General features: G+C 44.8%; 1 protein-coding gene across 1 annotated transcript in view; it reads right to left on the bottom strand.

Annotated features, from left to right (window-relative positions):
• RNF126 (ring finger protein 126) overlaps positions 1 to 26,673 on the bottom strand; it is a 57,164-nt gene that overhangs the window by 14,329 nt on the left and 16,162 nt on the right. The window contains exons 2-4 of the mRNA XM_070747316.1: positions 18,691 to 18,749; positions 9,730 to 9,793; positions 4,981 to 5,225 (exon numbers count right to left, since the gene is read on the bottom strand). Coding sequence (XP_070603417.1) covers positions 4,981 to 5,225; positions 9,730 to 9,793; positions 18,691 to 18,749 — 368 coding nt within the window. The remainder of the gene's footprint in view (positions 1 to 4,980; positions 5,226 to 9,729; positions 9,794 to 18,690; positions 18,750 to 26,673) is intronic.

Below are 26,673 nucleotides of genomic sequence, written 5' to 3' on the forward strand. Positions count from 1 at the left end.
GACAGCTCAGAAGGAGATCAATTATCTAGCTCCTCCTTGGATTCAGAACAAGAGTTAATGATACAGCCACACATGCGGAGAGCGATGCATAGGCAACAACAACTGAGAGATTATTATCAAAGAAAATGAGGCCACCTGTGGTTGGGTGGGGCTGTGGTAATTAGTGAGGCTGCTATAAATAGCAGCCTGTGGGTTTGGCCATTGTGGAGGATTATCTGATCCTGGTGTTTCGTGACTGCTTTACTGACTTTGACCTTTTGTGTGCTGATTTTTCCCCGCTTTGGAACTAAACCAGAGCAAAGTGTGTTTCACTTTGTGAAAGAAGGACTGTGAATTGCCTCACAGCTGCAAGCCAAGTATCACAGAACTGATAAGGGACTTGTACAAATTACCAGTTTGTTTGGAGACCAGTGCTCTTTGCTATACCAAAAGAGGGCTTAGTTTAAGTGAATTTTCATTATAAAGAACATTGTTTTGAATTTTCAAACGTGTGTGTCTGAAATTTGTACCTGTGAATTTTTGGGAGGAGTCTACCAGAGAGCTCGACAGAACAGTAAGAAAGGTGTGTCTTATACTCCAAAAAAATACTGTGGGTAAGTGGAATTTTAAGAGGATACTGGTAATACTGAACTTATAACTGAAATTGAGCCTGGAATTACAGTTTTCCAATTGTGCCAGTCACTGAATGTGTCATCTTGTCATTGACACAATTTTACATTTTCTGCATTAAGCAATTCATCATGGACACTAAGTGAATTGGCAATCGTTAAGCAAGACACTGTTTGCAAACTGTGCTTTTTGCTGGAAACTAGAAGTAAATGCTGGTGATTGCATAACTACAGGACATTGCAAATGGCTGCAAATACGGGCTGTTAGTTGAGCATCTAGAATGCAATCATGATCGTGGGCTGCCTTCTTAACTACAATGGTCATGCATCAGTGCAGGGGGTCTCCAACCTTGGCAACTTTAAAACTTGTGGACCAACTCCCAGAATTTCTCAATCTGGCTGCAGAATTTTGAGAGTTTAAGTCCATAAGTCTTAAAGTCTAAAAGACCTGCTTTAGTGACTTCCAAATTGTGGCTGCGGAAATGAGTAATGCCCAATTCTTCAACTCTGGAAGCACTGCAAGTTAAATTTTGAAATTGTGCAGGATCTTTCACCTCCAATTTGGTGTGGCCCTTTGGATTTGTGGACAGTGCCGTTCCAACCAATTTGGTAGACACCCACTCCCCAAACTACTTTTCTCCTTAGGAGTGAAATGCTCCTGGTTCACTTGTGCCTGTCGGTTATCGGAGAGCCGGTTGTGAAGGGAGAACCAGGCTCCATCCACCTGCCCAGATGCCACCATTTAGGTTCTTTTACCCAGAACATTTTGCTAATGTGCAGTAAAAGAACTCAAATTGTGGCGTCTGGGCATCGCCTCACGCTACCTTCGCAACCGGCTCTCTGATGACCGACAGGCACGAGCTGTCAGAAATAAGTTTATTTCTGAAGGTAATTGTTGTGTTTAGCTCTGGCCCAGCTCCTGCCCCAAGGACTGTGGATGTGGGGGAGACATCCACATGCTGCAAGCCTGTTTTGCCCGATGGAATCTGATGATGAAGGCTCCTCTGACCAAGAAGACATGAGTGACAGGGAGGAGGAGAGTGTGGCAGACAGCTCGAAAGGAGATCAATTATCTAGCTCCTCCTTGGATTCAGAACAAGAGTTAATGATACAGCCACGCATGCGGAGAGCGCTGCATAGGCTACAACAACTGAGAGATTATTATCAAAGAAAATGAGGCCACCTGTGGTTAGGTGGGGCTGTGGTCATTAGTGAATAGCAGTCTGTGGGTTTGGCCATTGTGGAGGATTATCTGATCGTTGTGTTTCGTGACTGCTTTACTGACTTTGACTTTTTGTGTGCTGATTTTTCCCTGCTTTGAAACTAAACCAGAGCAAAGTGTGTTTCACTTTGTGAAAGAAGGACTGTGAATTGCCTCACAGCTGCAAGCTAAGTATCACAGGACTGATAAGGGACTTGTATAAATTACCAGTTTGTTTGGAGACGAGTGCTCTTTGCTATACCAAAAGAGGGCTTAGTTTAAGTGAATTTTCATTATAAAGAACATTGTTTTGAATTTTCAAACGTGTGTGTGTCTGAAATTTGTACCTGTGAATTTTTGGGAGGATTCTACCAGAGAGCCCGACAGAACAGTAATATTACAATGAAAGTAAATGATTTGTAACCATGGAAAAGGCTGATGTAAGCCATAATCAGCATGTAATCATGGGTTTGCTAATTGTGTTGCAATCTGATTGGCTGTAAACTATATAAGGAGTAACACCCTTACATGGGGGTGGTTTGTTATGGTGAGTGGTTTGTTACAGTGGTTTGTTATAGAGTGGTTTGTGCTGGGTGGTTTGTAGTTAGTGGTTAGTGCTTAGTGGTTGCAGTGGTGGATGTAATAAGAGTTATATGATAGTACAGTGGTACCTCTACTTATGAAGGCCTCTACTGACTAATTTTTCGAGATACAAAAAGGGGGGAAGCAAAGGGGGATCCCTGCAGCAGAATTGTAGGTGCTTCAGATGGACGGCAAGCACAAAATGCAGGGATTCCCAGTGGGGGGAAGCAAAGGGGGATCCCTGCAGCAGAATTATAGGTGCTTCAGACGGACGGCAAGCACAAAATGCAGGGATTCCCAGCGGGGGGAAGCAAAGGGGGATCCCTGCAGCAGAATTATAGGTGCTTCAGACGGACGGCAAGCACAAAATGCAGGGATTCCCAGCGGGGGGAAGCAAAGGGGATCCCTGCAGCAGAATGATAGGTGCTTCAGACAGACGGCAAGCACAAAATGCAGGGATTCCCAGCAGGGGGAAGCAAAGGGGGATCCCTGCAGCAGAATGATAGGTGCTTCAGATGGACGGCAAGCACAAAATGCAGGGATTCCCAGCAGGGGGAAGCAAAGGGGATCCCTGCAGCAGAATTATAGGTGCTTCAGACGGACGGCAAGCACAAAATGCAGGGATTCCCAGCAGGGGGAAGCAAAGGGGGATCCCTGCAGCAGAATGATAGGTGCTTCAGACGGACCGCAAGCACAAAATGCAGGGATTCCCAGCGGGGGGAAGCAAAGGGGGATCCCTGCAGCAGAATGATAGGTGCTTCAGACGGACGGCAAGCACAAAATGCAGGGATTCCCAGCGGGGGGAAGCAAAGGGGGATCCCTGCAGCAGAATGATAGGTGCTTCAGACGGACGGCAAGCACAAAATGCAGGGATTCCCAGCGGGGGGAAGCAAAGGGGGATCCCTGCAGCAAAATGATAGGTGCTTCAGACGGACCGCAAGCACAAAATGCAGGGATTCCCAGTGGGGGGAAGCAAAGGGGGATCCCTGCAGCAGAATGATAGGTGCTTCAGACGGACCGCAAGCACAAAATGCAGGGATTCCCAGCGGGGGGAAGCAAAGGGGGATCCCTGCAGCAGAATGATAGGTGCTTCAGACGGACCGCAAGCACAAAATGCAGGGATTCCCAGTGGGGGGAAGCAAAGGGGGATCCCTGCAGCAGAATGATAGGTGCTTCAGACGGACCGCAAGCACAAAATGCAGGGATTCCCAGTGGGGGGAAGCAAAGGGGGATCCCTACAGCAGAATTATAGGTGCTTCAGACGGACCGCAAGCACAAAATGCAGGGATTCCCAGTGGGGGGAAGCAAAGGGGGATCCCTGCAGCAGAATGATAGGTGCTTCAGACGGACCGCAAGCACAAAATGCAGGGATTCCCAGCGGGGGGAAGCAAAGGGGGATCCCTGCAGCAGAATGATAGGTGCTTCAGACGGACCGCAAGCACAAAATGCAGGGATTCCCAGTGGGGGGAAGCAAAGGGGGATCCCTGCAGCAGAATGATAGGTGCTTCAGACGGACCGCAAGCACAAAATGCAGGGATTCCCAGTGGGGGGAAGCAAAGGGGGATGCCTGCAGCAGAATTATAGGTGCTTCAGACGGACCGCAAGCACAAAATGCAGGGATTCCCAGCGGGGGGAAGCAAAGGGGGATCCCTGCAGCAGAATTATAGGTGCTTCAGACAGACGGCAAGCACAAAATGCAGGGATTCCCAGCGGGGGGAAGCAAAGGGGGATCCCTACAGCAGAATGACAGGCAGCCAGCAACGGAAGTCCGGAGGCGGAGCATCCCAGCAGCGCCGGCAAGCGCGGGGGAAGCAAACTGTGAGTTTTGGGATGGGTTTGCACACATTATTTCCTTTTACATTGATTCCTATGGGAAAAATTGCTTCTTCTTACGAACTTTTCCATTTACGAACCTGGTCAGGGAACGAATTAAGTTCGTAGAGGTACCACTGTATTGTGAATAGTTTATTAGAGTGGTTAAATGTAAAAATGATCGTTTATTTAGAGAAGCAGTTTGATAAGAAGAAAAGGTATCACTTGTGCAAAAAGGTATATTTTTGCAAGAAAACCTGCTGCAGTGTTTTTCATGGAAGACTTCAATTAGGTATAGTGGTCTACTGTGGCTACTTGGTGGGTTTTATTATTATTATTATTATTATTATTATTATTATTATCATCATTATTATCATTATTATCATTATTATCATTATTATTATTATTATTATTATTTATTAGATTTGTATGCCGTCCCTCTCCGTAGACTCGGGGCGGCTTACAGCAATGATAAAAACAATATATAATGACAAATCTAATAGTTAGAATCTAAAATAACAATAATACATTCAAAAAGTCTAAAAAACAAGAAACCCCAATATATATACATTTAAAAAAAAACCATACATACAGTCATATCATACGCATAGCCAAAACTCTCCCAACACGAGCAAACCAAGAGCATTTCACCCCTGGTTCTCCTACATCCAAATTGAATCAGCAGCCACCATCAACCAGGAATCCACTTCTATGGTCTTGAAATACCTATATTCAACGAAGCGACTTGACCATCGGAGGTGGACAAATGGTCCTCACCCTTCTAGTGTGGGGACTCCCTCGTGTCTGCCAGCCGCCCGTCGTGCTGTGAAACGAGCCCGAGGTTGTCTGGCTCCGTATCGGTGCCGAGACTGATGTTCCCTCTCCCGCCTGTTCTCGGCATCGCGGTTATCTTCTGTTTGTGTGTTGGACCCGAAGGCTGGGAACTCAAAACTGTCGTCGATTATCCCAAAGGCAAACTGGCCGTAGCCCTGCGGGAGGGTGAAGAGGGGCTGATCCACATTCTAGAAAGGAGAGAGAAAGAGCGAGACAGAGGGAAGGAATCGGCTTAGGACAAGAGGAAGGTGACTTATGGAGGCAGGCCAGAAGCCCAGGACTGTCAATGATCGGGGATAGCTGTTATCGGCCGACTGTGGAATTAAGGTTTCCCTAGTCCAGTCGTGGCAAACCGTTTTTGGTTCATGTACCGTATCTTATTTTCAGGAATGCTAGCATGCATGCAGGTGCCCACACTCCTTCCCTCCCCACCACGCATGTGCAAACCCCCACACGCTGCCCCCTGCAGCACATTATTATTATTATTATTATTATTATTGTTGTTGTTGTTGTTGTTGTTATTATTATTATTATTACGACTACTACTATTACTACTATTACTACCGTGTTTCCCCGAAAATAAGACACTGTCTTATATTAATTTTTGCTCCAAAAGTTGTGCTACGTCTTATTTTCGGGGGGGGTGCCTTATATTTCTCAAATAAGACAAATTCACAGGCAGAAAAGCTGACATCCCCAAAGAAAGTGTACCATACAGTACACTGATTACAGTACGGTACCTGTCAGTATGGCACCCACACACACAAACGACGGCACTTGTATGGTACAACAGTATACTCCCGCTATTGCAGCTTCCGGCCACCAGAGGAACTACAGTCTACGCACTGTAGTGGAGACTGTAATGACGGTGAGACAGCAGCAGACTGTGTTCTGCTGTACTGGACGGTACAAAGCGATGGAAGGGGCCAGCAGAGGACGCCACATTATTACGGTACCGCTATGAACAGCTTTGAATGGTACCGTATGTTTTTCCACCGTACCGTATGTAAACCTGACTACGCCTTATTTTCGGGGGGTGCCTTATATTAGCAAATTCTGCAAAACCTCTGACATGCCCTACTTTCGGGGTACGTCTTATTTTCGGGAAAACAGGGTATTACTATTATTATTATTATGTCAATACAACACAGCAAACGAGATCACTATGCTGGATTTCGTATTTCATCACCAGTCGGGCGCTTCCCAAGCACCTAGGACTGCGTGATGTAGCGGCGAATTATGTTTGCCAATCCCAGTAAAGCGGCCTTTTGCAATTGACAGATGGAGATTTTGTCAATTCCGATGGTTTTCAAATGTCCGCTGAGATCCTTTGGTACTGCGCCCAGCGTGCCAAGTACCACTGGGACCACTTTCACTGGCTTATGCCAGAGTCGTTGCAGCTCGATTTTTAGATCTTCGTATTTCACTAATTTCTCTAGCTGCTTCTCCTCAATTCTGCTGTTTCCTGGGATTGCGATGTCGATGATCCATACTTTCTTTTTCTCCACGATCACAATGTCTGGTGTGTTATGCTTCAGAATTCAGTCAGTCTGAAGTCAGAAGTCCCACAGTAGTTTTGCTACTAATTATTATTATTATTATTATTATTATTATTAATTAATTAATTAATTATTTGATTTGTATGCTGCCCCTCTCTGTAGACTCGGGGCGGCTCACAACATAATAATAATAATAATAATAATTATTATTATTATTATTATTATTATTATTATTATTATTATTATTATTACTACTACTACTACTATTACTACTACAATTCTATTACTATTATTTAGATTTGTATGCCTCCCCTATCCGTAGACTCAGAGCAAAGTCCTTTCTAAAGCCTGGTAGGTGAAAAAAAATGCCCAAATGGGCAAACCGGTAGTTCTGGAAAACACACCTGGTTTGCCCTTGTGCTGTTTTTTGCACCCCAAGAGGTTTCAGGGAAGCTTCCTGAAGGTCCGAAGTGCAAAAAACAGCACAACGGGCAAACCGGAGGTTCGGAAAAATGCACTTCCGGTTTCCCAATGTGCTGGTTTTTTGCACTCTGGGGCTTCAGGAAATATTCCTGAACCCTCAGGAGTGCAAAAAACCAGCACAATGGCAAACTGGAAGTGCATTTTTCCGAACCTCCGGTTTGTCCGTTGGGGGATTTTTTTTGCCTCCGTGGCTTTAGAGAAGTTTCCCTGAAGCATCCGGAGAACGAAACGGCCTTTCCCAAGGCTGAAAATCAGCTGGCCAGAGTGCGCATGCGCGCTGGAGTTGAAAGTCTCGCATGCCCTCTGATATGGCTCTGCATGTCACCCGTGGCCCGCGTGTCATAGGTTCACCATCATGGCGCTAGTCCTTCACCATTATTCATCCTATCTGAAGCTTTTGGAAGTGAAAACTCCAAAATGTCTGATTTATTTTATTATTTTATTTATTAATCAGATTTGTATGCCGCCCCTCTCCGCAGACTCGGGGCGGCTCACAGCAATAATAATACAATGTAAACAAATCTAATATTTAAGTTAATTTAAAACCCCAATTTAGAAACCAATCATACGTAATAGCATACCATGCATAAATTTTATAAGCCTAGGGGGAGGGAAAGTGTCAATTCCCCCATGCCTGACAACAGAGGTGGGTTTTAAGGAGCTTACGAAAGGCGAGGAGGGTGGGGGGCCACTCTGATATCTGGGGGGAGTTGGTTCCAAAGGGTTGGGGCCGCCACAGAGAAGGCTCTTCCCCTGGGTCCCGCCAAACGACATTGTTTAGTCAACGGGCCCCGGAGAAGGCCAACTCTGTGGGGCCTAACTGGTCGCTGGGATTCGTGCGGCAGAAGGCGGTCCCGGAGATATTCTGGTCCAGTGCCATGAAGGGCTTTATAGGTCATAACCAACACTTTGAATTGTGACCGGAAACTGATCGGCAACCAATGCAGACTGCGGAGTGTTGATGTGACATGGGCGTATTTAGGAAAGCCCATGATAGCTCTTGCAGCTGCATTCTGCACGATCTGAAATTTCCGAACACTTTTCAAAGGTAGCCCCTGATGCAGCTACAGCTTTCTGCTTTTCTTTCAGTCTTAGTTCTGAAAGCCACCAGGGCGCTTCTGGAATTTTGGAAGCACATCACAGGCACTTTCATCAAATGGCTGCCATGCTGGAAAGTGGCCCGTTCACAAAATGGCTGCCGGTCACAAAATACTGATTTACCGATTATTATTTTTCTCTGCCATCTTTTCTCCTTAGCAACCTAACTTCTTTTTTCTGTTCCTTCTGCATAATGTACTACATTACTCTTGAAATTTAAAAAAGGGATCTGATTGGGTGCCAAGGGAGGTATCTGTGGGACTAGGAACGATCTACAGCAGAGGCCTTCAAACCTGGCAATTTTAAGACTTGAGGGATTCAAGTCTCAGAATTCTCTAGGAGAATTCTGGGAGTTGAAGTCCACAAGTCTTAAAGTTGCCAAGTTTGGGGACCCCTGGTCTAGTCACCAGCCTGTCTGCAAATCCTAAGCCAGAGTTGAAAGAATAGAACTTTCCAATTTGCAATGGATGGATGATTCACTATGCTAGCAGCTTGAGAACTGTTTGCTTGATCAAACGCAAGTGTTTCCCAATCTTAGCAACTTTAAGATGTGTAGACTTCAACTCCCAGAATTCCCCAGCCAACAATGCTGGGGAAAATCCAGAGACCTCCAAGTGAAAAAGGTTGAGAAACAGTGGTCTAACTCAGTGTTTCCCAACCTTGGCAACTTGAAGATACCTGGACTTCAACTCCCAGAATTCCCCAGCCAGCATTTGCTGGCTGGGGAATTCTGGGAGTTGAAGTTCAAATATCTTGAAGTTGCCAAGGTTGGGAAAAACTGGTCTAACTGAAGGGGATTCTAAGCACTGCACTGAATTCTCAGCAGGCAAAAAGAAAACCACCCACTGACCCTAACAGATGTTCTCCATTCCTTTACCAACTGCAGGGGCTCACTTAGGATTGGACCTGGAATCTCTCAAGAAAAAGGAGGGAAGACCTCAAGGGACCAGATTATCTCTGTGACCACTTTCTGCCGCACGAATCCCAGCATCCGGTGAGGTCCCACAGAGTTGGTCTTCTCAGGGACCATCGACCAGACAATGTCGGCTGGCAGGGCCTTCTCTGTGGGGCCCCCAGCCCTCTGGAACCAGCTCCCCCCAGAGATTCACACTGCCCCCACCTTCCTTGCTTTCTGAAAAAGTTTGAAAATTCATCTTTGTTGCCAGGCCTGGGGCCATTAGATGTCTCCCCCCCTGACTAACGAATGTATTTAGAATGATCTACTGATTGAGTGAATGATAATTGAATGTTTTTTAGTTTTTAGGATGCTTTTAAGTCTTTTAACTGTTATTAATTGGATCAAATTGTTTTATTATGTATTTTATGTTTGTTGTGAGCCGCCCCAGTCCACAGAGAGGGGCAGCATACAAATCCAATCAATCAATCAATCAATCAATCAATCAATGAGTGAATGAATGAGTGAATGAGTGAGTGAATGAATGAATGAATGAATGAATAAATAAATGATTGAATGAATGAGTGAATAAATAAACAAATAAACAAACAAACAAGAAATATTCTGGGTAAACCTTTGGCAAGTTTTTTTTAATTGTCTATCAATGTATTTATACCTGTTTACCTGAATGGAGACATTATTTCTAAAATAACTCACCTCAAACGGATGTCTGGCCTGGTCACTGGTCGAGGCTGAAGAGCTGGACCCATTTTCAACATTTCTGGAAGAGTTTAAGGAGAAAAAAATTACTCAAGTACGATGGAAAATTAGGATTCCTGAGAATGCTGGAGAAGAATTACAGCCAGGCAAGGGAAACTATACATTTTTAGGTGCTTCACTTAAAAAAACGAAGACGTCACTATATAGATAACTGGTTCTCAACCTTTCTAATGCCGTGACCCCATAATACAGTTCCTCATGTTGTGATGACCCCCAACCGTAGGTCTAGCACCAATTCTCCCAACAAACCCCGACTCCCATGTTGAGAACCTCTGATATAGATGAAATCTTTTTAAAAATTGTGACATCTATGTGTTTTCTTCTTGTTGTCTGTTTCATTGTTCTATTACTTAACTTTTGTTTGTTCAAACTTCCTTTTTATTTTGATGTTTATGGTTGTAAATGCCTAGAGTAGCCCCATGACAAGATAGGTAGCCAAAAATATTAATAATAAAATAATAATGAACATTTTGTGTTGGGTTTATATGAGTGATAGAAACAATCTGTATTTCCTCTTTTAAATATTAGATTTCTTTATTGTACACTGTTTGTTATTGTTGTGAGCCACCCCGAGTCTGCGGAGAGGGGCGGCATACAAATCTAATAAACTATTATTATTACTATTATTATTATTCTTTGGGGAAAACAAAAATTGCCCGTATTTATTTTTCTTCTTTTTCCCTTCTACTTGTAATTGTTTTTAATTTTTCCAATCTGAAGTTAGTTGGGGGAAAGATCAAAGGCAACTTGAGAAAATATTATTTTACTGAAAGAGTAGTAGATTCTTGGAACAAACTTCCAGCAGACGTGGTTGGGAAATCCACAGTAACTGAATTTAAACATGCCTGGGATAAACATATATCCATTGCAAGATAAAATACAGGAAATAGTAAAAGGGCAGACTAGATGGACCATGAGGTCTTTTTCTGCCGCCAGTCTTCTATGTTTCTATGTTTCTATGTCTTCATTCAGCAACCCCCATCTTTCAGGTTTTTTTCTCAAATTGGGGGGAGGGAGCCCCCTTCTCTTCAACTTCCTTGTCTAATTATTTCTTCTGCTTTTTAATAAGATGGTGAACCTGTGCAGTGGCTCAGCAGCACCTAGCACGATGCTTATAAAAGATAAATGAGGCTGGGCTTTAAATTCCTTCCCAGGGCCCCACACGTGCCGAATGTTCCTGGCAGAAAGAGAAACGACACTGCTGGAGAAATCTTCTCTTCCCTGCTTCCCTGCATGCTGTGTGATCCATCAGGGGGGAAAAAAACCCTTCCTGCAAACAGGGCAATTTACTTTCAGTGACTTAATCATATCATCATATCATTTACAAGGTGTAAACTGCTCTAGCCTACCTATTGTGAAGGGTACAATAGACCTATTTTAATTAAATATATTTATTCACTTGTGAAAGGAAGAAGGAACAGAAGAGTATCATTTATTTTGCTGCAATCTGAAACCAGTAATCCCAGGGGCTTAGCCAGGTTAAAACCTGAAACCATCTCAGCTGGGAGCAGAAGCTAATTTAAATGTCTGTGGCTTCCTCCCATATTCCCTCCTGCCACCAACATTCAATTATTTTTACCTCTTCTACCTTTTTATCAGGTTTGGGCAACCTTGCAAATTAAAAAGAGTGCTTTTGGCAACTTTTGAGCGGGCCTAATACGGGAATAGTCTTAATGTAGAACTGGATCCGTTGAATTTTAACTTGAATACATTCGAATCTGCTTTTATATTAACAAGGAAATACAGTGATACCTTGTCTTACAAACTTAATTGGTTCCGGGACGAGGTTCTTAAGGTGAAAAGTTTGTAAGACAAAACAATGTTTCCCATAGGAATCAATGGAAAAGCGATTAATGCGTGCAAGCCCAAAATTTACCTCTTTTGCCAGCCGAACCGCCCGTTTTTGCACTGCTGGGATTCCCATGAGGCTCCCCTCCATGGGAAACCCCACCTCCGGACTTCTGTGTTTTTGCGATGCTGCAGGGGAATCCCAGTAGGGGAATCCCAGCATCACAAAAACGAGCGCTTCGCTGGCAAGGGAAGTCCGGAGGTGGGGTTTCCCAGCGAAGGGAGCATCAGTGAAATCGCAGCATCACAAAAACACCGATGTCCTCGAAACCCCACCTCCGGACCTCTGTGTTTTTGCAATGCTGTGATTTCACTGAGACTCCCCTCGCTGGGAAACCCCACCTCCGGACTTCCGTTGTCAGCAAAGCGCTTGTTTTTGCGATGATGGGATTTCCCTGCTGGGATTCCCCTGCAGCATTGCAAAAACAAAGAAGTCCAGAGGTGGGTTTTCCCATGGAGGGGAGCCTCAGGGGACTCCCAGCAGTGCAAAACGGGTGCTTCGCTGGCAACGGAAGTCCGGAGGTGGGGCATCCCAGCGGCGGCAGTGGGTTTGTAAGGTGAAAATAGTTTGTAAGAAGAGGCAAAAAAATCTTAAACCCCGGGTTTGTATCTCGAAAAGTTTGTATGACGAGGGGTTTGTAAGATGAGGTATCACTGTAAAGGCAAAGCAGTAGCAGACAACAATGGTAACAGTTCTTGATTGAGAGCCTTGATAGAAAATTTAATAGTGCCAGTGACCACATGGCAGAATATAGAGCAGTGATGATGAACTTTTTCCCCCCGTGCGCGCGTACGCTATCATATATGCACGAGTGCCCACACCCATAATTCAATGCCTGGGGAGGGCAAAAACAGCTTCCCCTGCCCCCCAGAGGCCCTCTGGAGGCTGGAAAAGGCCTGTTTCCCAACTTTTGGTGGGCCCAGTAGCCTCACGTTTCGCCCTCCCCAGGCTCCAAAGGCTCCAAAAATCAGCTGGCTGACACACATATGCACGTTGGAGCTGAGATGGGCAAAGGCTCGCAAGCCAGCAGATATGGCTCCGCGTGCCACCTGTGGCACAGGTTCGCCATCACTAATCAGACTAATCTCATTGATTTCTTTGACTATGTCACAAAGGTGTTGGATGAAGGTGGTGCCGTGGATATTGCCTATCTGGACTTCAGCAAAGCCTTTGATACGGTTCCACATAAAGAGCTGATAGATAAATTAGTGAAGATTGGACTTAATCCCTGGATAGTTCAGTGGATTTCAAGCTGGCTGAAGCGTAGACATCAGAGAGTTATTGTTAATGGCGAGTATTCTGAGCAGAGACAGGTTACAAGCGGTGTGCCACAAGGGTCTGTTCTGGGTCCTATTCTTTTTAATATGTTTGTGAGTGACATAGGTAAAGGTTTGGTAGGGAAGGTTTGCCTATTTGCCGATGACTCTAAAGTGTGCAATAGTGTTGATATTCCTGGAGGGGTCTGTAATATGGTAAATGATTTAGCTTTACTAGATAAATGGTCAAAGCAATGGAAACTGCAGTTCAATGTTTCCAAATGTAAAATAATGCACTTGGGGGAAAGGAATCCTCAATCTGAGTATTGTATTGGCAGTTCTGTGTTAGCAAAAACTTCAGAAGAGAAGGATTTAGGGGTAGTGATCTCACTCAAAATGGGTGAGCAGTGTGGTCGGGCGGTAGGAAAAGCAAGTAGGATGCTTGGCTGCATAGCTAGAGGTATAACAAGCAGGAAGAGGGAGATTGTGATCCCCTTATATAGAGCGCTGGTGAGAACACATTTGGAGTACTGTGTTCAGTTCTGGAGACCTCATCTACAAAAAGACATTTGCAAAATTGAACGGGTCCAAAGACGGGCTACAAGAATGGTGGAAGGTCTTAAGCATAAAAGGTATCAGGAAAGACTTCATGAACTCAATCTGTATAGTCTGGAGGACAGAAGGGAAAGGGGGGACATGATTGAAACATTTAAATATGTTAAAGGGTTAAATAAGGTTCAGGAGGGAAGTGTTTTTAATAGGAAAGTGAACACATGAACAAGGGGACACAATCTGAAGTTAGTTGGGGAAAAGATCAAAAGCAACATGAGAAAATATTATTTTACTGAAAGAGGAGTAGATGCTTGGAACAAACTTCCAACAGACGTGGTTGGTAAATCCACAGTAACTGAATTTAAACATGCCTGGGATAAACATAGATCCATCCTAAGATAAAATACAGGAAATATTATAAGGGCAGACTAGATGGACCAGGAGGTCTTTTTCTGCCGTCAATCTTCTATGTTTCTATGTTTCTGAGTTAATTACGTTTAACCGGCTTTTGTGCCACTCCTTCCTTGATGTATGTGTAACAGAAACAAACTAAGCAGGAGTGAGTTCCACTTACCTTCACCACCGGTTCGCATTGCAACATTCTGTGTGCGCGCACAAGCATAGCAAGCGCGCACGCGTGTGTCCCTTCGTGCAATTCTGCTTCTGTGCACGTGTCAATCCAAAGTTAGTGATAAATCTACGGCTTGCCACACTATCTACAGAAGGCCTGTTGTTTATGGGAACTTGGGAGGGGGGATTTTCATGAGGGAACAGATGCAGCCACAAGGCATTCTTTTGGATGGTTCAAGGCCCTCCTATGCCCACCCACCTGGGCGGAAGCGGAAGGAGGACTTGCCACGCTGGCACAATCTGAGTGGGCAACATGACAGGTTTGTTGTGTGTGTGGACAAGGGATGTGAACTTTCAACTCAGATTCAGGTTTCCCAGTGTAGGTACTGTTATGGTTGGCTCTGGCCCAGCTCCTGCCCCAAGGGATGTGGAGGTGGACGCAGGAGAAACGTCAATATGTCATAGGCCTGTTTTATTGCCTATAGAGTCAGGTAGTGAAGTTTCCTCGGAAGAAGAAGAAGGTGGGGGTGACTTGGAAGAGGGGGGCTTGGCAGACAGCCCAGGAGGAGATCAATTATCCTTATCATCCCTGGATTCTGAACAAGAACTTATGACACATCCACGCATGCGTAGAGTGATGCATAGGAGAGAACAATTGAAGGGTTATTACAGGAGATAAGTGTGGCCACCTGTGGTTGGGTGGGGCTGCTGTAATTAGTGCTACAGATATAAAGAGCAGCGTGCTGGTTTAACCTTGTGGCAGTTTATCTGATTCATAGTTCGTCAAGATCGTGGTTTTGCTGTTCAAGATTGTGCGTGGACTTTCTGGACTTTGGACTCAATTTCCCAGTTACTGGGTGAGAAATTGGATTGCGTTTAACCTGTGCCATGTATGTACCTTAAAATCCCTTTGGCATTTAAAAAGAGAGTTTTTTCTGCTTTTCTGTGGATAAAGACTTTTGGTTTTCTTCTATCGTGTGGTGTGTGTCTCTCTGGACTAATTACCCTGTAATTACAGGCGGTTGGGACACGCCCCGAGTCTATGGAAAGGGGCGGCATACAAATCTAATAAATAAATGAATGAATGAATGAATGAATGAATGAATAAATAAATAAATAAATAAATAAATAACCTTCTCTGTGGCGGCCCCAGCCCTCTGGAACCAACTCCCCCCAGAGATTAGAATTGCCCTCACCCTCCTTATCTTTCGTAATCTTCTTAAAACCCACCTCTGCCGCCAGGCATGGGGGAACTGAGATACTCTTTCTCCCTAGGCCTTTACAATTTTATGCATGGTATGTTTGTATGTATGTTTGGTTTTATAATAGGGGTTTTTAACTGTTTATATTGGATTGTCATATGCTGTTTACTACTGTTGTTAGCCGCCCCGAGTCTACAGAGAGGGGCGGCATACAAATCCAATCCAATCCAATCAAATCAAATCAAATTATAAATCCGGGGGCAGGCAGGAGGACCTCTTTTCAAGCAGCAGCGGAGGAAAAAAACTTCCGAACAGTAAAAAATTCAGGGAAAAATCCCCCCAAAAGATGGTGGCGCTCATGAACTGGCACAGACCGAACCAGATCCATGATGTCAACAGCGGCGAGTCGCTACCGGTTTAAGCACTCCGGTCCCAGCCGGGAGGAACCCACCCCGAAACTCAGGGAATCAGACTGCTGTCACGTCCAACTTCAGACAAAGGGGATCATTCGTGAAGGCTTCTGAGGGAAGTGGGCCTGGAAGAAGGGACAGAAATGCTGGAAAACTAACCATTTTTCTTCCTGGCCTCTGTGGCCAAGGATGAGGGAAGCCGTCAGTTATTCTAGGGCAGTGATGGCGAACTTTTTTTCCCTCAGATGCCGAAAGAGTGTGCATGCACGTTATCGCGGATGTGCGAGTGCCCACACCCATAATTCAATGTCTGGGGAGGGCAAAAATAGCCTCCCCATCCCCCAGAGCAATGTTTCCCAACCTTGGCAACTTGAAGATATCTGGACTTCAACTCCCAGAATTCCATTCGCTGGCTGGGGAATTCTGGGAGTTTATTTTATTTTATTTTATTTTATTTTATTTTATTTTATTTTATTTTATTTGTATGTCACCGCTCTCCGTAGACTCAGGGCGTCTCACAACAAAATAAAACAATTTATGACAAATCTAATAATTTAAACACATTTTAAAAAACCCATTATTAAAACAGACATACACACAATTATGCCATACATAAATTGTATAGGCCTGGGGAAGATGCCTCAATTCCCCCATGCCTGACGGCAGAGGTGGGTTTTAAGGAGTTTAGGAAAGGCAAGGAGGGTGAGGGCAGTTCTAATCTCTGGGGGGAGCTGGTTCCAGAGAGTCGGGGTCGCCACAGAGAAGGCTATTCCGCTGGGACCCGCCAAACGACATTGTTTAGTTCAGTGTTTCCCAACCTTTTTTGAGCCGCGGCACATTATTCACATTTTCAAAATCCTGGGGAACATTGAGCGGGGGGGGGGGGGGGGCGCAAAAAAGTTTGGACAAAAAAATCTCTCTTCCTCCCTTTCGCTCTATTTCTCTCTCCCTCCCTCTTTCTCTCCATCCCTTTCTCCCTTCCTTCCTCTCTCTTTTGCTCTTTCTCTCTCCCTCCTTCCCCCCTCTTGCTGTCTCTTTCTTTCTTTCCTTTCTTTCTCTCACTCATTCTGTCTCTCTTGCTATCTCTTTCTTTCTCTCTTCCTTCCTTCCTCTCTCTTTTGCTCTTTCTCTCGCCCTCCTTCCCCCTCTTGCTGTTTCTTTCTTTCTTTCTTTCTTTCTCTTTCTCTCTCTCTCTCATTCTGTCTCTCTTGCTATCCCTTTCTTTCTCCCTTCCTTCCTCTCTCTTTTGCTCTCTCTCCCTCCTTCCCCCCTCTTGCTGTCTCTTTCTTTCTTTCTTTCCTTTCTTTCTCTCTCTCATTCTGTCTCTCTTGCTATCTCTTTCTTTCTCTCTTCCTTCCTTCCTTCCTCTCTCTTTTGCTCTCTCTCCCTCCTTCCTCCCTCTTGCTGTTTCTTTCTTTCTTTCTTTCTCTTTCTCTCTCTCTCTCATTCTGTCTCTCTTGCTATCCCTTTCTTTCTCCCTTCCTTCCTCTCTCTTTTGCTCTCCCTCCTTCCTCCCTCTTGCTGTTTCTTTCTTTCTTTCTCCTCGCTCTCTCTCATTCTGTCTCTCTTGCTATCTCTTTCTCTCTCTTCCTTTCCTTCTCTCTCTTATTCTCTCTCTTCCTTTCTTCTCTGCGGAGGCCAGCAAAGCTTTTTCTGGGTAGGCTGGCTGGGGGATAGGGCGCGCGCACGCACGCACGCACCCCCGACATTCCAAAGAACCTTCTCCGACCTCCGCTGTGAGAAGGTTTTCTCCGAGCGCTCGCCGCCGTTGCAGCCACCACTGCGGGAGGAGCTGGAGAAAGGGGCAGATCGGGCGGGCGGGCGTCCGCGGTGAGAAGCCAGGTGCGCGAGGGGAGTGGAGGCACTGGGGGGTGGGGGCAGCCGCGGAGCCGGCCTCCGCACTTTCATCGCTCCCCACCCCAAACTCCAACGCCCAGCTCCTTACGCGGAACGGAAGAATTATGCTCTCCTTTTTCCTGCCTTCCTCCTTTGGGGCCCAGCAGGTTTGTGCCGGCAGCACCCCGCCCAGCTGGAGCTTCCCTAGAAGCTTCACGGCACACCTGCCCGTGTCTTGCGGCACACTAGTGTGCCGCGGCACACCGGTTGGGAAACGCTGGTTTAGTTGACGGGACCTGGAGAAGGCCAACTCTGTGGGACCTAATCGGTCGCTGGGATTCTTGCGGCAGAAGGCGGTCCCGGAGATATTCTGGTCCGATGCCATGAAGAGATTTATAGGTCATAACCAGCACTTTGAATTGTGACCGGAAATTGATCGGCAACCAATGCAGACTGCGAAGTGTTGGTGTAACATGGGCATATTTAGGGAAGCCCATGATTGCTCTCGCAGCTGTATTCTGCACGATCTGAAGTTTCCAAACACTTTTCAAAGGTAGCCCCATGTAGAGAGCGTTACAGTAGTCGAATCTCAAAGTTGAAGTTGAAGTCCAAATATCTTCAAATTGCCAAGGTTGGGAAACACTGCCCCAGAGGACCTCCGTAAGCCAGAAATGGCCTGTTTCCCAACTTCTGATGAGCCCAGTAGGATCGTGTTTTGCCCTGCCCAAGCTCCAAAGGCTTCCCTGGAGCTGGGGGGAGGGTAAAAACACCCTCCCCCACCCCCCCCCACCCCCCAGTGGCTCTCTGGAAGCCAAAAATGCCCTCCCAGAGCCTCTGTGTGAGCCAAAAATCAGCTGGTTGGCACACCCATGCACGTTGGAGCTGAGCTAAACCAATGGCTCACGTGCCAGCAGATATGGCTCCGTGTGCCACCTGTGGCACCCGTGCCATAGGTTCGCCATCACTGGTCTAGGAAAAAGAAGATTTTCGCTAAGGACCTTCATCAACTTTGCATATTTTCTAGATATGGGGAGTTTTCAACACAAACAAACCAAGCACTTATCCACCAATCCTAATGCTTTATCTGTGGTTCCAACCCCTCACATGTGTGTGTGTGTGTGTGGGGGGGAAACAGTTCGAGAAAACTTGTCAAATGCCCAACCCAGAGCTACCCCACTTTATTTATCATTTTCAAAAGTTTTTTTTAAAAAAAGGTTTGTTACCTTGGTTCTTCGGGCAGCTCTTCAATAAAACCAGATTCGCACCTTGGGCAAATGTAATCCTGCAGGAGAAAATGTTGTGTGAGAATGCTTTACATTCAAAAATCCAGCAAAAAGCAAAAGATGGGAAATTGCCAGGGTATTATTCAGCAAGAGAACCACATTTGGAATACTGTGTTCAGTTCTGGAGACCTCACCTACAAAAAGATATTGACAAAATTGAACGGGTCCAAAGACGGGCTACAAGAATGGTGGAAGGTCTTAAGCATAAAACGTATCAGGAAAGACTTCATGAACTCAATCTGTATAGTCTGGAGGACAGAAGGAAAAGGGGGGACATGATCGAAACATTTAAAGATATTAAAGGGTTAAATAAGGTCCAGGAGGGAAGTGTTTTTAATAGGAAAGTGAACACAAGAACAAGGGGACACAATCTGAAGTTAGTTGGGGAAAAGATCAAAAGCAACGCAAGAAAATATTATTTCACTGAAAGAGTAGTAGATCCTTGGAACAAACTTCCAGCAGACGTGGTCGATAAATCCACAGTAACTGAATTTAAACATGCCTGGGATAAACATATATCCTTCCTAAGATAAAATACAGAAAATAGTATAAGGGCAGACTAGATGGACCATGAGGTCTTTTTCTGCCGTCAGTCTTCTGTGTTTCTATGTTTCTAAGAGAATCAGTCAACCACTACACAGACTTCAATGTTCCTCAAATCAACAGATCCGGCCTTGCTTCCATTGGCTACTAACTCTTCATGAATTGGAATCCCTCATAGTGGTGTTTCTCACACTGGCTGATTGGGGGATTTTGGGAGTTGAAGTCCACTCATCTTAAAATGGCCAAGGTTGAGAAACACCGACTTACAGATTTCCTACCACTTAGCTCGGACAGTGGTATAAGCCTTTTCTGCATGTTAAAAAAAGCAAACGAGAACCCTCTATATCCGTGACGGCAAACCTATGGCGCAGGTCCCACAGGTGGCATGCGGAACCATATCTAAGGGCACGTGAGGTTTTGTCCTGTGTGGTAGATAAATCCACAGTAACTGAATTTAAACATGCCTGGGATGAACATATATCCATCCTAAGATAAAATACAGAAAATAGTATAAGGGCAGACTAGATGGACCAGGAGGGCTTTTTCTGCCGTCAGTCTTCTATGTTTCTATGTCACTTCTAGCTCCAGCTGATTTTCGGTCTTCCGGAGGGTAGGGGGTGGGCGTTTTTACCCTCCCCAGGCTTCAGGATTTGTAGGCTGAACACTCACATTAGTTTACAATCCCTTGGAAGTAAAAAAACCAAGAATCTTGGTTGAGATAAAATAATCAGCTTCCTTTTCCTAGCTAGCTTCCCTTACCATCATTCTCTGGCATAAAAAAATTGGGCTGCAGATTAACCAGCACTCCATTCTTTCCTGGTAAGCCAGTTTCCTTTAGAACACAACTTCCTGTTGTGTCCAAATGCGACAAAATGATCACTATTCATGGTAATCCAGGGCTCACTCTTATCCTGCCTTTGGAATCTGCACCTCTATAACTACTGTGTTTCCTCGAAAATAAGACACTGTCTTATATTAATTTTTGCTCCAAAAGTTGTGCTATGTCTTATTTTCGGGGGGTGCCTTATATTTCTCAAATAAGACAAATTCACAGGCAGAAAAGCTGACACCCCCAAAGAAAGTGTACCATACGGTACCTGCCAGTATGGCACCCACACACACAAACGACGGCACTTATGTGGTACAACAGTATACTCCCGCTATTGCAGCTTCTGTAGTGGAGACTGTAATGGCGGTGAGACAGCAGCAGACTGTCTGCTGTACTGGACGGTACAAAGCGATGGAAGGGGTCAGCAGGGGACGCCACATTATTACGGTACCGCTATGAACAGCTTTGAATGGTACCGTATGTTTTTCCACCGTACCGTTTGTAAACTTGACTACGCCTCATTTTCGGGGGGTGCCTTATATTAGCAAATTCTGCAAAAATGCCTCACTTTCGGGGTACGTCTTATTTTCGGGGAAACAGGGTATCTGGTTTGGTTCTGCAACACAAGATGCATACAGACTTCAGAGGATAACCAGAACTGCAAAAATAAAAACAATTACCAGTAATGCCAATCTGCCTTTCATTGAGGACCTGTATATTGCACGAGTCAAAAAGAGGGTTGTGAAAATATTTACTGACCCCTCACATCCTGGAGATAAACTGTTTCAACTCCTACCCTCAAAATGACACTATAGAGCACCGCACACCAAGACAATTAGACACAAGAACAGTTTTTCCCCCCAAACGCCATCACTCTGCTAAACAAATAATTCTCTCACCACTGTCAAACTATTCACTAAGGCTGCACCTACTATTACTATTACTCTTCTCATCGTTTCTATACCCATTTCCTCCCACTTATGACAGCATGACAAACTTGTTGCTTGTATCCTTATTGGATATTTCCAATCAGGAAATATTGATTATTTCCTGACTGATTATTTGTACCTTATGACAATAATTAAGTATTGGACCTCATGATTCTTGATAAATGTATCTTTTCTTTTATGTACACTGAGAGCATATGCACCAAAGACAAATTCCTTGTGTGTCCAATCACACTTGGCCAATAAAGAATTCTATGCTATTCTATTCTTTTTAAAAAATATATATTTATTAAATTTTTCCTCTTTTTTTTGAAAGTGTACATAATCATATTTACAGATGAATCTACATCTTATATACATTCCTATCGATATTGTCTTTTAATTGCTTTTAGATTTCTTAATATTTTATTTCAATGCTTCTTTTAAGTTTCTTTTTTTTTTGTCCATTGGTACCATTTTGTCCAGGTTTCATAATAATCCGATTCTTTTCAATTATTAAGCTCCATTGTCAATCTGTCCATCTCTGCACAGTCGTATATTTTCTTGATGATCTCATTGTCTTCAGGTATTTGCGGATTTTTCCAGTTCTGTGCAAATACAATCCTTGCAACTGTTGTAATATGCAAGCTTAAATATTTTACATTTTTAGAATAGGCACCTCTCATAATACCCAGTAGAAAAAACTCTGGCGTATATTCTATTTTTGTATTTGTTATTTGACACAACCAATTATTTATTTTTTCCCAATATTTTCTTGTCTCTGGACATAACCACCCTAGATGAAAGAAGGTGCCTTGAGTCTTATTACATTTCCAACACATATTCTATTCTATTCTAATTTGGCTGCTTGATCTTTTTATCCACGGCACCAACTTACTTCTCATGTACAAATAAAGTTGCTCTCCAAAGACATGTAGCTATGTATACCATGTCCACTTGGGACTGGACTTCCCAGCTGACTAAACGCCATGTGATGGTGTGTTTTTTTCCACAACATTTAAGACAGATTTTTTTTTCCTCCTGGGAGCTCTCCAGAAAGACAGATGGACCTCAACTCCCAGGATTCTTAGCAGCCCTCACATATTTGAAGAGTGCCATCTTGGGGAAAAGGTGTTCCCAGGCAATCATGAACCAGGAGAGCTTTCCGAGCGGGCAAAATCCAAGTTAGGGCTTGTACTCTGAGTGTGGATTATATTTATAATAATAATAAGAACACACATTAATAACAATGACAACTTTTAAAAAAACAAGCAAGGTGGTAAGTCTTTACCAACATTCTTCAAGTCTGACGTAGCAAAGGCTTGGCTTGGTGATGACAGAATACTTAACAGGTTGCCAGGAACCACAGGACGGTGAGGGATTTAAGGGGAAATGGTAGCCAAACAGCTCCAGAAAAGCAGACTTTGGGCCCACAGCTGTCTCTATGACACAAAGTCCATGGCTATTTAGGATTACAGTGTTCCCTCGATTTTCGCGGGGGATACGTTCCGAGACCGCCCACGAATGTCGAATTTCCGCGAAGTAGAGATGCGGAAGTAAATACACCATTTTTGGCTAGGGACAGTATCACAAGCCATCCCTCAACACTTTAAACCTCTAAATTACCATTTCCCATTCCCTTAACAACCATTTACTCACCATTATTACTGGTACTCACCATTGAATAAGACACTAAGTGATCCTGATATTTATAAACATAATTATTGATTAACAATAATTAATTTTTTTGTTATTTATTTGCAAAAAATATTAGTTTGGCGATGACGTATGACGTCATCGGGCGGGAAAAACCGTGGTATAGGGAAAAAAACCGCAATGTATTTTTTAATTAATATTTTTTGAAAAACCGTGGTATAGGCTATCCGCGAAGTTCGAACCCGCGAAAATCGAGGGAACACTGTACACCAATAAGTGGACAGGGTGTGAAAGTGGTTAAGCTGCTTAGTTACAATTAAGCACCAAACTCTGAATAGGCAGTCAGGGCAGCAGAAAGCCAGTCACCTTGGAGAAACTAGTTTGCCCAGACTGAACACATTTCCTTAACATATAGCTGATGATGATGATGATGATGATGATGATATTCGCAAGATTCACTCCGCATGCTAAGGCCCAGACAAGATCATTCCTTCTTGCTTAAAAGCTTGTGCTGACCAACTGGCTCCCATCTTCAATAAATCATGCTAGTACAGGGTACATGGTTGTTAGGGATTGCCATTGTAAACTGCATATTGTAAACTGTACTAAACTTGTTAAAGAGTTAATGTGCACTCAAAGAGTTAACTTGTACTTGAAGAGTTAATATTCAAGGCTGTTTCATCACTTCCTCATTGAAGCTATAAAAGCTCATTATTCTGCTCAGTCACTTCCTTTACTTTTGCCTGAGAGAGGGGAAGTTCTGTTTAAGCTCCGTGCTTGTATAAGCTTTGTGCTTGTTATCTATACAGTAGTACCTCTAGATACGAGCTGCTCCACATGCGAGTATTCCAAGTTACGAGCCATGACAGGAGCGAAATTTATGTTCGACACCTGAGCTCAAATTCGGGATACGAGCCAAGCTTCCACTAGGTGGCGCAAGAATCCTTGCTTCTGGTTATCTCGGCAGGGGAAAAACAAAGTCTAAAGACATTCGTTCGAGATCCAAGTTGATAGACATACGAGCTTGGTTCTGGAACGAATTAAACTCGTATCTAGAGGTACTACTGTATTGTATTTTGCTTTGTGCTTTTATCTTGTAATCGCTCAGTGCTTATTATTCTGTATTTGCTTCGTGCTTATTCTGGATTGTTTATATTTTGTTTATATGTAAATAATACTTATTTAACTAAGTCTGTGTCTTGGCTATATAACACATCCACGCTCTGTTAAAATTCTCTGCTCGGTATTGTCGAAGGTTTCATAGCCTAGCTAATTGAGACAAGCCAACAAATCACTAAACGTGTGCTAAGTTCCTTCTTGCTTCAAACGCTCTATTATCATCCCAGTCCGAAAAATCCCTCCATCAAGGAACTGAATGACTTCAGACCGGTGGCTCTAACACCTGTAGTTATGAAAACCTTTGAAAGACTAGTGCTGTGCCACCTGAAAACCATCATGGATCCGCTGCTAGACCCCTTGCAATTTGCCTACCGAGCAAATAGTTTGGAGCTGTATGGGGAAGCATTTCAAATTGAAAGATTAATGGAGCTGCAATTATTCGAAAATAAATGGGTGAAACTGGACAAAACAGATAAACGGGATGAATAATAGAGAATTAATTTTTATAAATTCTCCAAAGATGGGCTACAAGAATGGTGGAAGGTCTTAAGCATAAAACGTATCAGGAAAGACTTAATGAACTCAATCTGTATAGTCTGGAGGAGAGAAGGAAAAGGGGGGACATGATCAAAACATTTAAATATGTTAAAGGGTTAAATAAGGTTCAGGAGGGAAGTGTTTTTAATAGGAAAGTGAACACAAGAACAAGGGGACACAATCTGAAGTTAGTTGGGGGAAAGATCAAAAGCAACATGAGAAAATAGGCGTTGATTGCTTACCTGAACGCCTCTTCTCGTACGGTGAGCGGGTACAGCAGTCACATGGGTTGCTCATGTCCAATCCGGTGGAACTGAGCCTAGTGTTAAAAAAGCTTGCCGGATCCGCCCCTTCCCCAGAATTCGCGAATCCATAGACTAGGCTCAGCTGTGAAGCTCTGTAGTGTTCAACTCTCATTGTTAGAGGAAGAAGGTTATAGGAAGGTAAAGAAGACACATACAAGGGCGGGAAGTGACTGCTGTACCCGCTCACCGTACGAGAAGAGGCGTTCAGGTAAGCAATCAACGCCTATTCTCCGTACTGAAGGAGCGGGTCCAGCAGTCACATGGGACATACCCAATAGATGGTCCCTAGGGTGGGATTAGATTGCTATCGTGTGAGATAACGGATTGGAGTACCCTTCTGCCGAAGGCAGCGTCCGCTGAAGCGTAAGAATCAATCTTGTAGTGCCTGATGAAGGAATTTGGCGAGGCCCAAGTGGCTGCTTTGCAGACCTCCTCCAACGGGGCTTGAGTCGCCCAAGCGGCCGAGGTGGCTGCGCTCCTGGTGGAATGCGCTGTGATGTTCCTTGGAACTGAGAGGGAGGCCGACTCATAGGCCTTAGATATAGTCCCTCTGATCCAACGGCCTATTACTGTTGAAGACACTTTGGCACCCATGACTCTGGGGTGATAGGCTATAAAAAGTGCTTCTGACCTCCGAAAGGGTCCTGTGCGTTGGATATAGATTCTCAGCGCTCTAATGAGATCCAGGGTGTGCCATCTAATTGCCAAGGGATGGTCTCGTTGGAGGCAGAAGGAAGGTAGGACAATATCCTGAGTTCTGTGGAACATGGAACTGACCTTGGGTAAGAAGGTGGGGTCCAGTCGCAAGACTACCTTGTCCTGATGAAATTGACAAAGGTCCTGCCTGATTGAGAGGGCAGCCAGCTCCGAAATGCGTCGGGCAGAGGTAATAGCCACCAGAAATGCTACTTTAAAGGATAGGTATCTGAGGGACGCCGATTTTAGGGGTTCGTATGGTGCCTGCGTGAGGGAGTGGAGAACCCGTGGCAAATCCCAGGATGGATACCTGTGGACCTTGGAAGGTCTGAGGTTGGCTATGCCCTTGAGGAATTCCTGAACTTCTGGGAAGGATCGGAGAGGCTGTCTGCGGGGGCCCCCTAGGACAGAGGAAATGGCCGCCAGATGACGCCGGAGGGTGCTGGTGGAAAGTCCTTTATGGAAACCTTGCATAAGGAAGGAAATGATTCTGTGTATGGGAATGCACAGGGGAGAAAGGCCTTCCTGTAGACACCACTGGTGAAACTTGGACCACGTGTGGTCGTAGATTCGATTGGTCGAACCCCTTCTGGCCTTTAAAATGACCTCCACTGTATCGGGGTCGTGACCACGCAGTTCTAAGTCTCTCCTGATAACAGCCAGGCGGTGAGGTGGAACCACTCCGGGTCTGGATGGAATGAGGCCCCCTGCCGCAGCATATCCCCCGAAACGGGGAGTCGCCAAGGGTCCTGGACGGACAACTGTTGGAGATCCGCGAACCAGGGCCGGCGGGGCCAATGAGGGGCGATTAAGATTACTCGGGCCCTCTCGGTGAGGACCTTGTGAATCACATCCGGGAGAATTGGAATTGGAGGGAATGCGTAAAGTAGGCCTGGAGGCCATGGGCTCCGGAGGGCATTGATTGCTTCCGCTCCCGGGGATGGAAATCTGGAAAAGAAGCGAGGGAGTTGGGCATTCGCATTGGTCGCGAAGAGATCCAGAATTGGTAGGCCGAATCTGAGGCTGATTTGATGGAACAGGTCTTGATGGAGGTTCCACTCTCCTGGGTCTATCGTTGCTCGAGATAGCCAATCCGCCTGGACGTTGAGGCTCCCCGAGATGTGGTCGTCTAGGAGCGACCGAAGATGTTTTTCCGCCCAAAGGCCTAACTTGAGGGCCTCCCTCATGAGGGCCTTGGATCTCGTGCCCCCCTGTCTGCAGATATGGCTTTTTGTGGCAATGTTGTCGGTGAGAATGAGAACGTGCCGGTTGGGAATGCGAGGAGAGAAATGCTTCAGAGCCAGGGAAACGG

Source organism: Erythrolamprus reginae, chromosome 1, assembly GCF_031021105.1.
Source record: "Erythrolamprus reginae isolate rEryReg1 chromosome 1, rEryReg1.hap1, whole genome shotgun sequence".
Taxonomy (NCBI): Eukaryota; Metazoa; Chordata; class Lepidosauria; order Squamata; family Dipsadidae; genus Erythrolamprus; species Erythrolamprus reginae.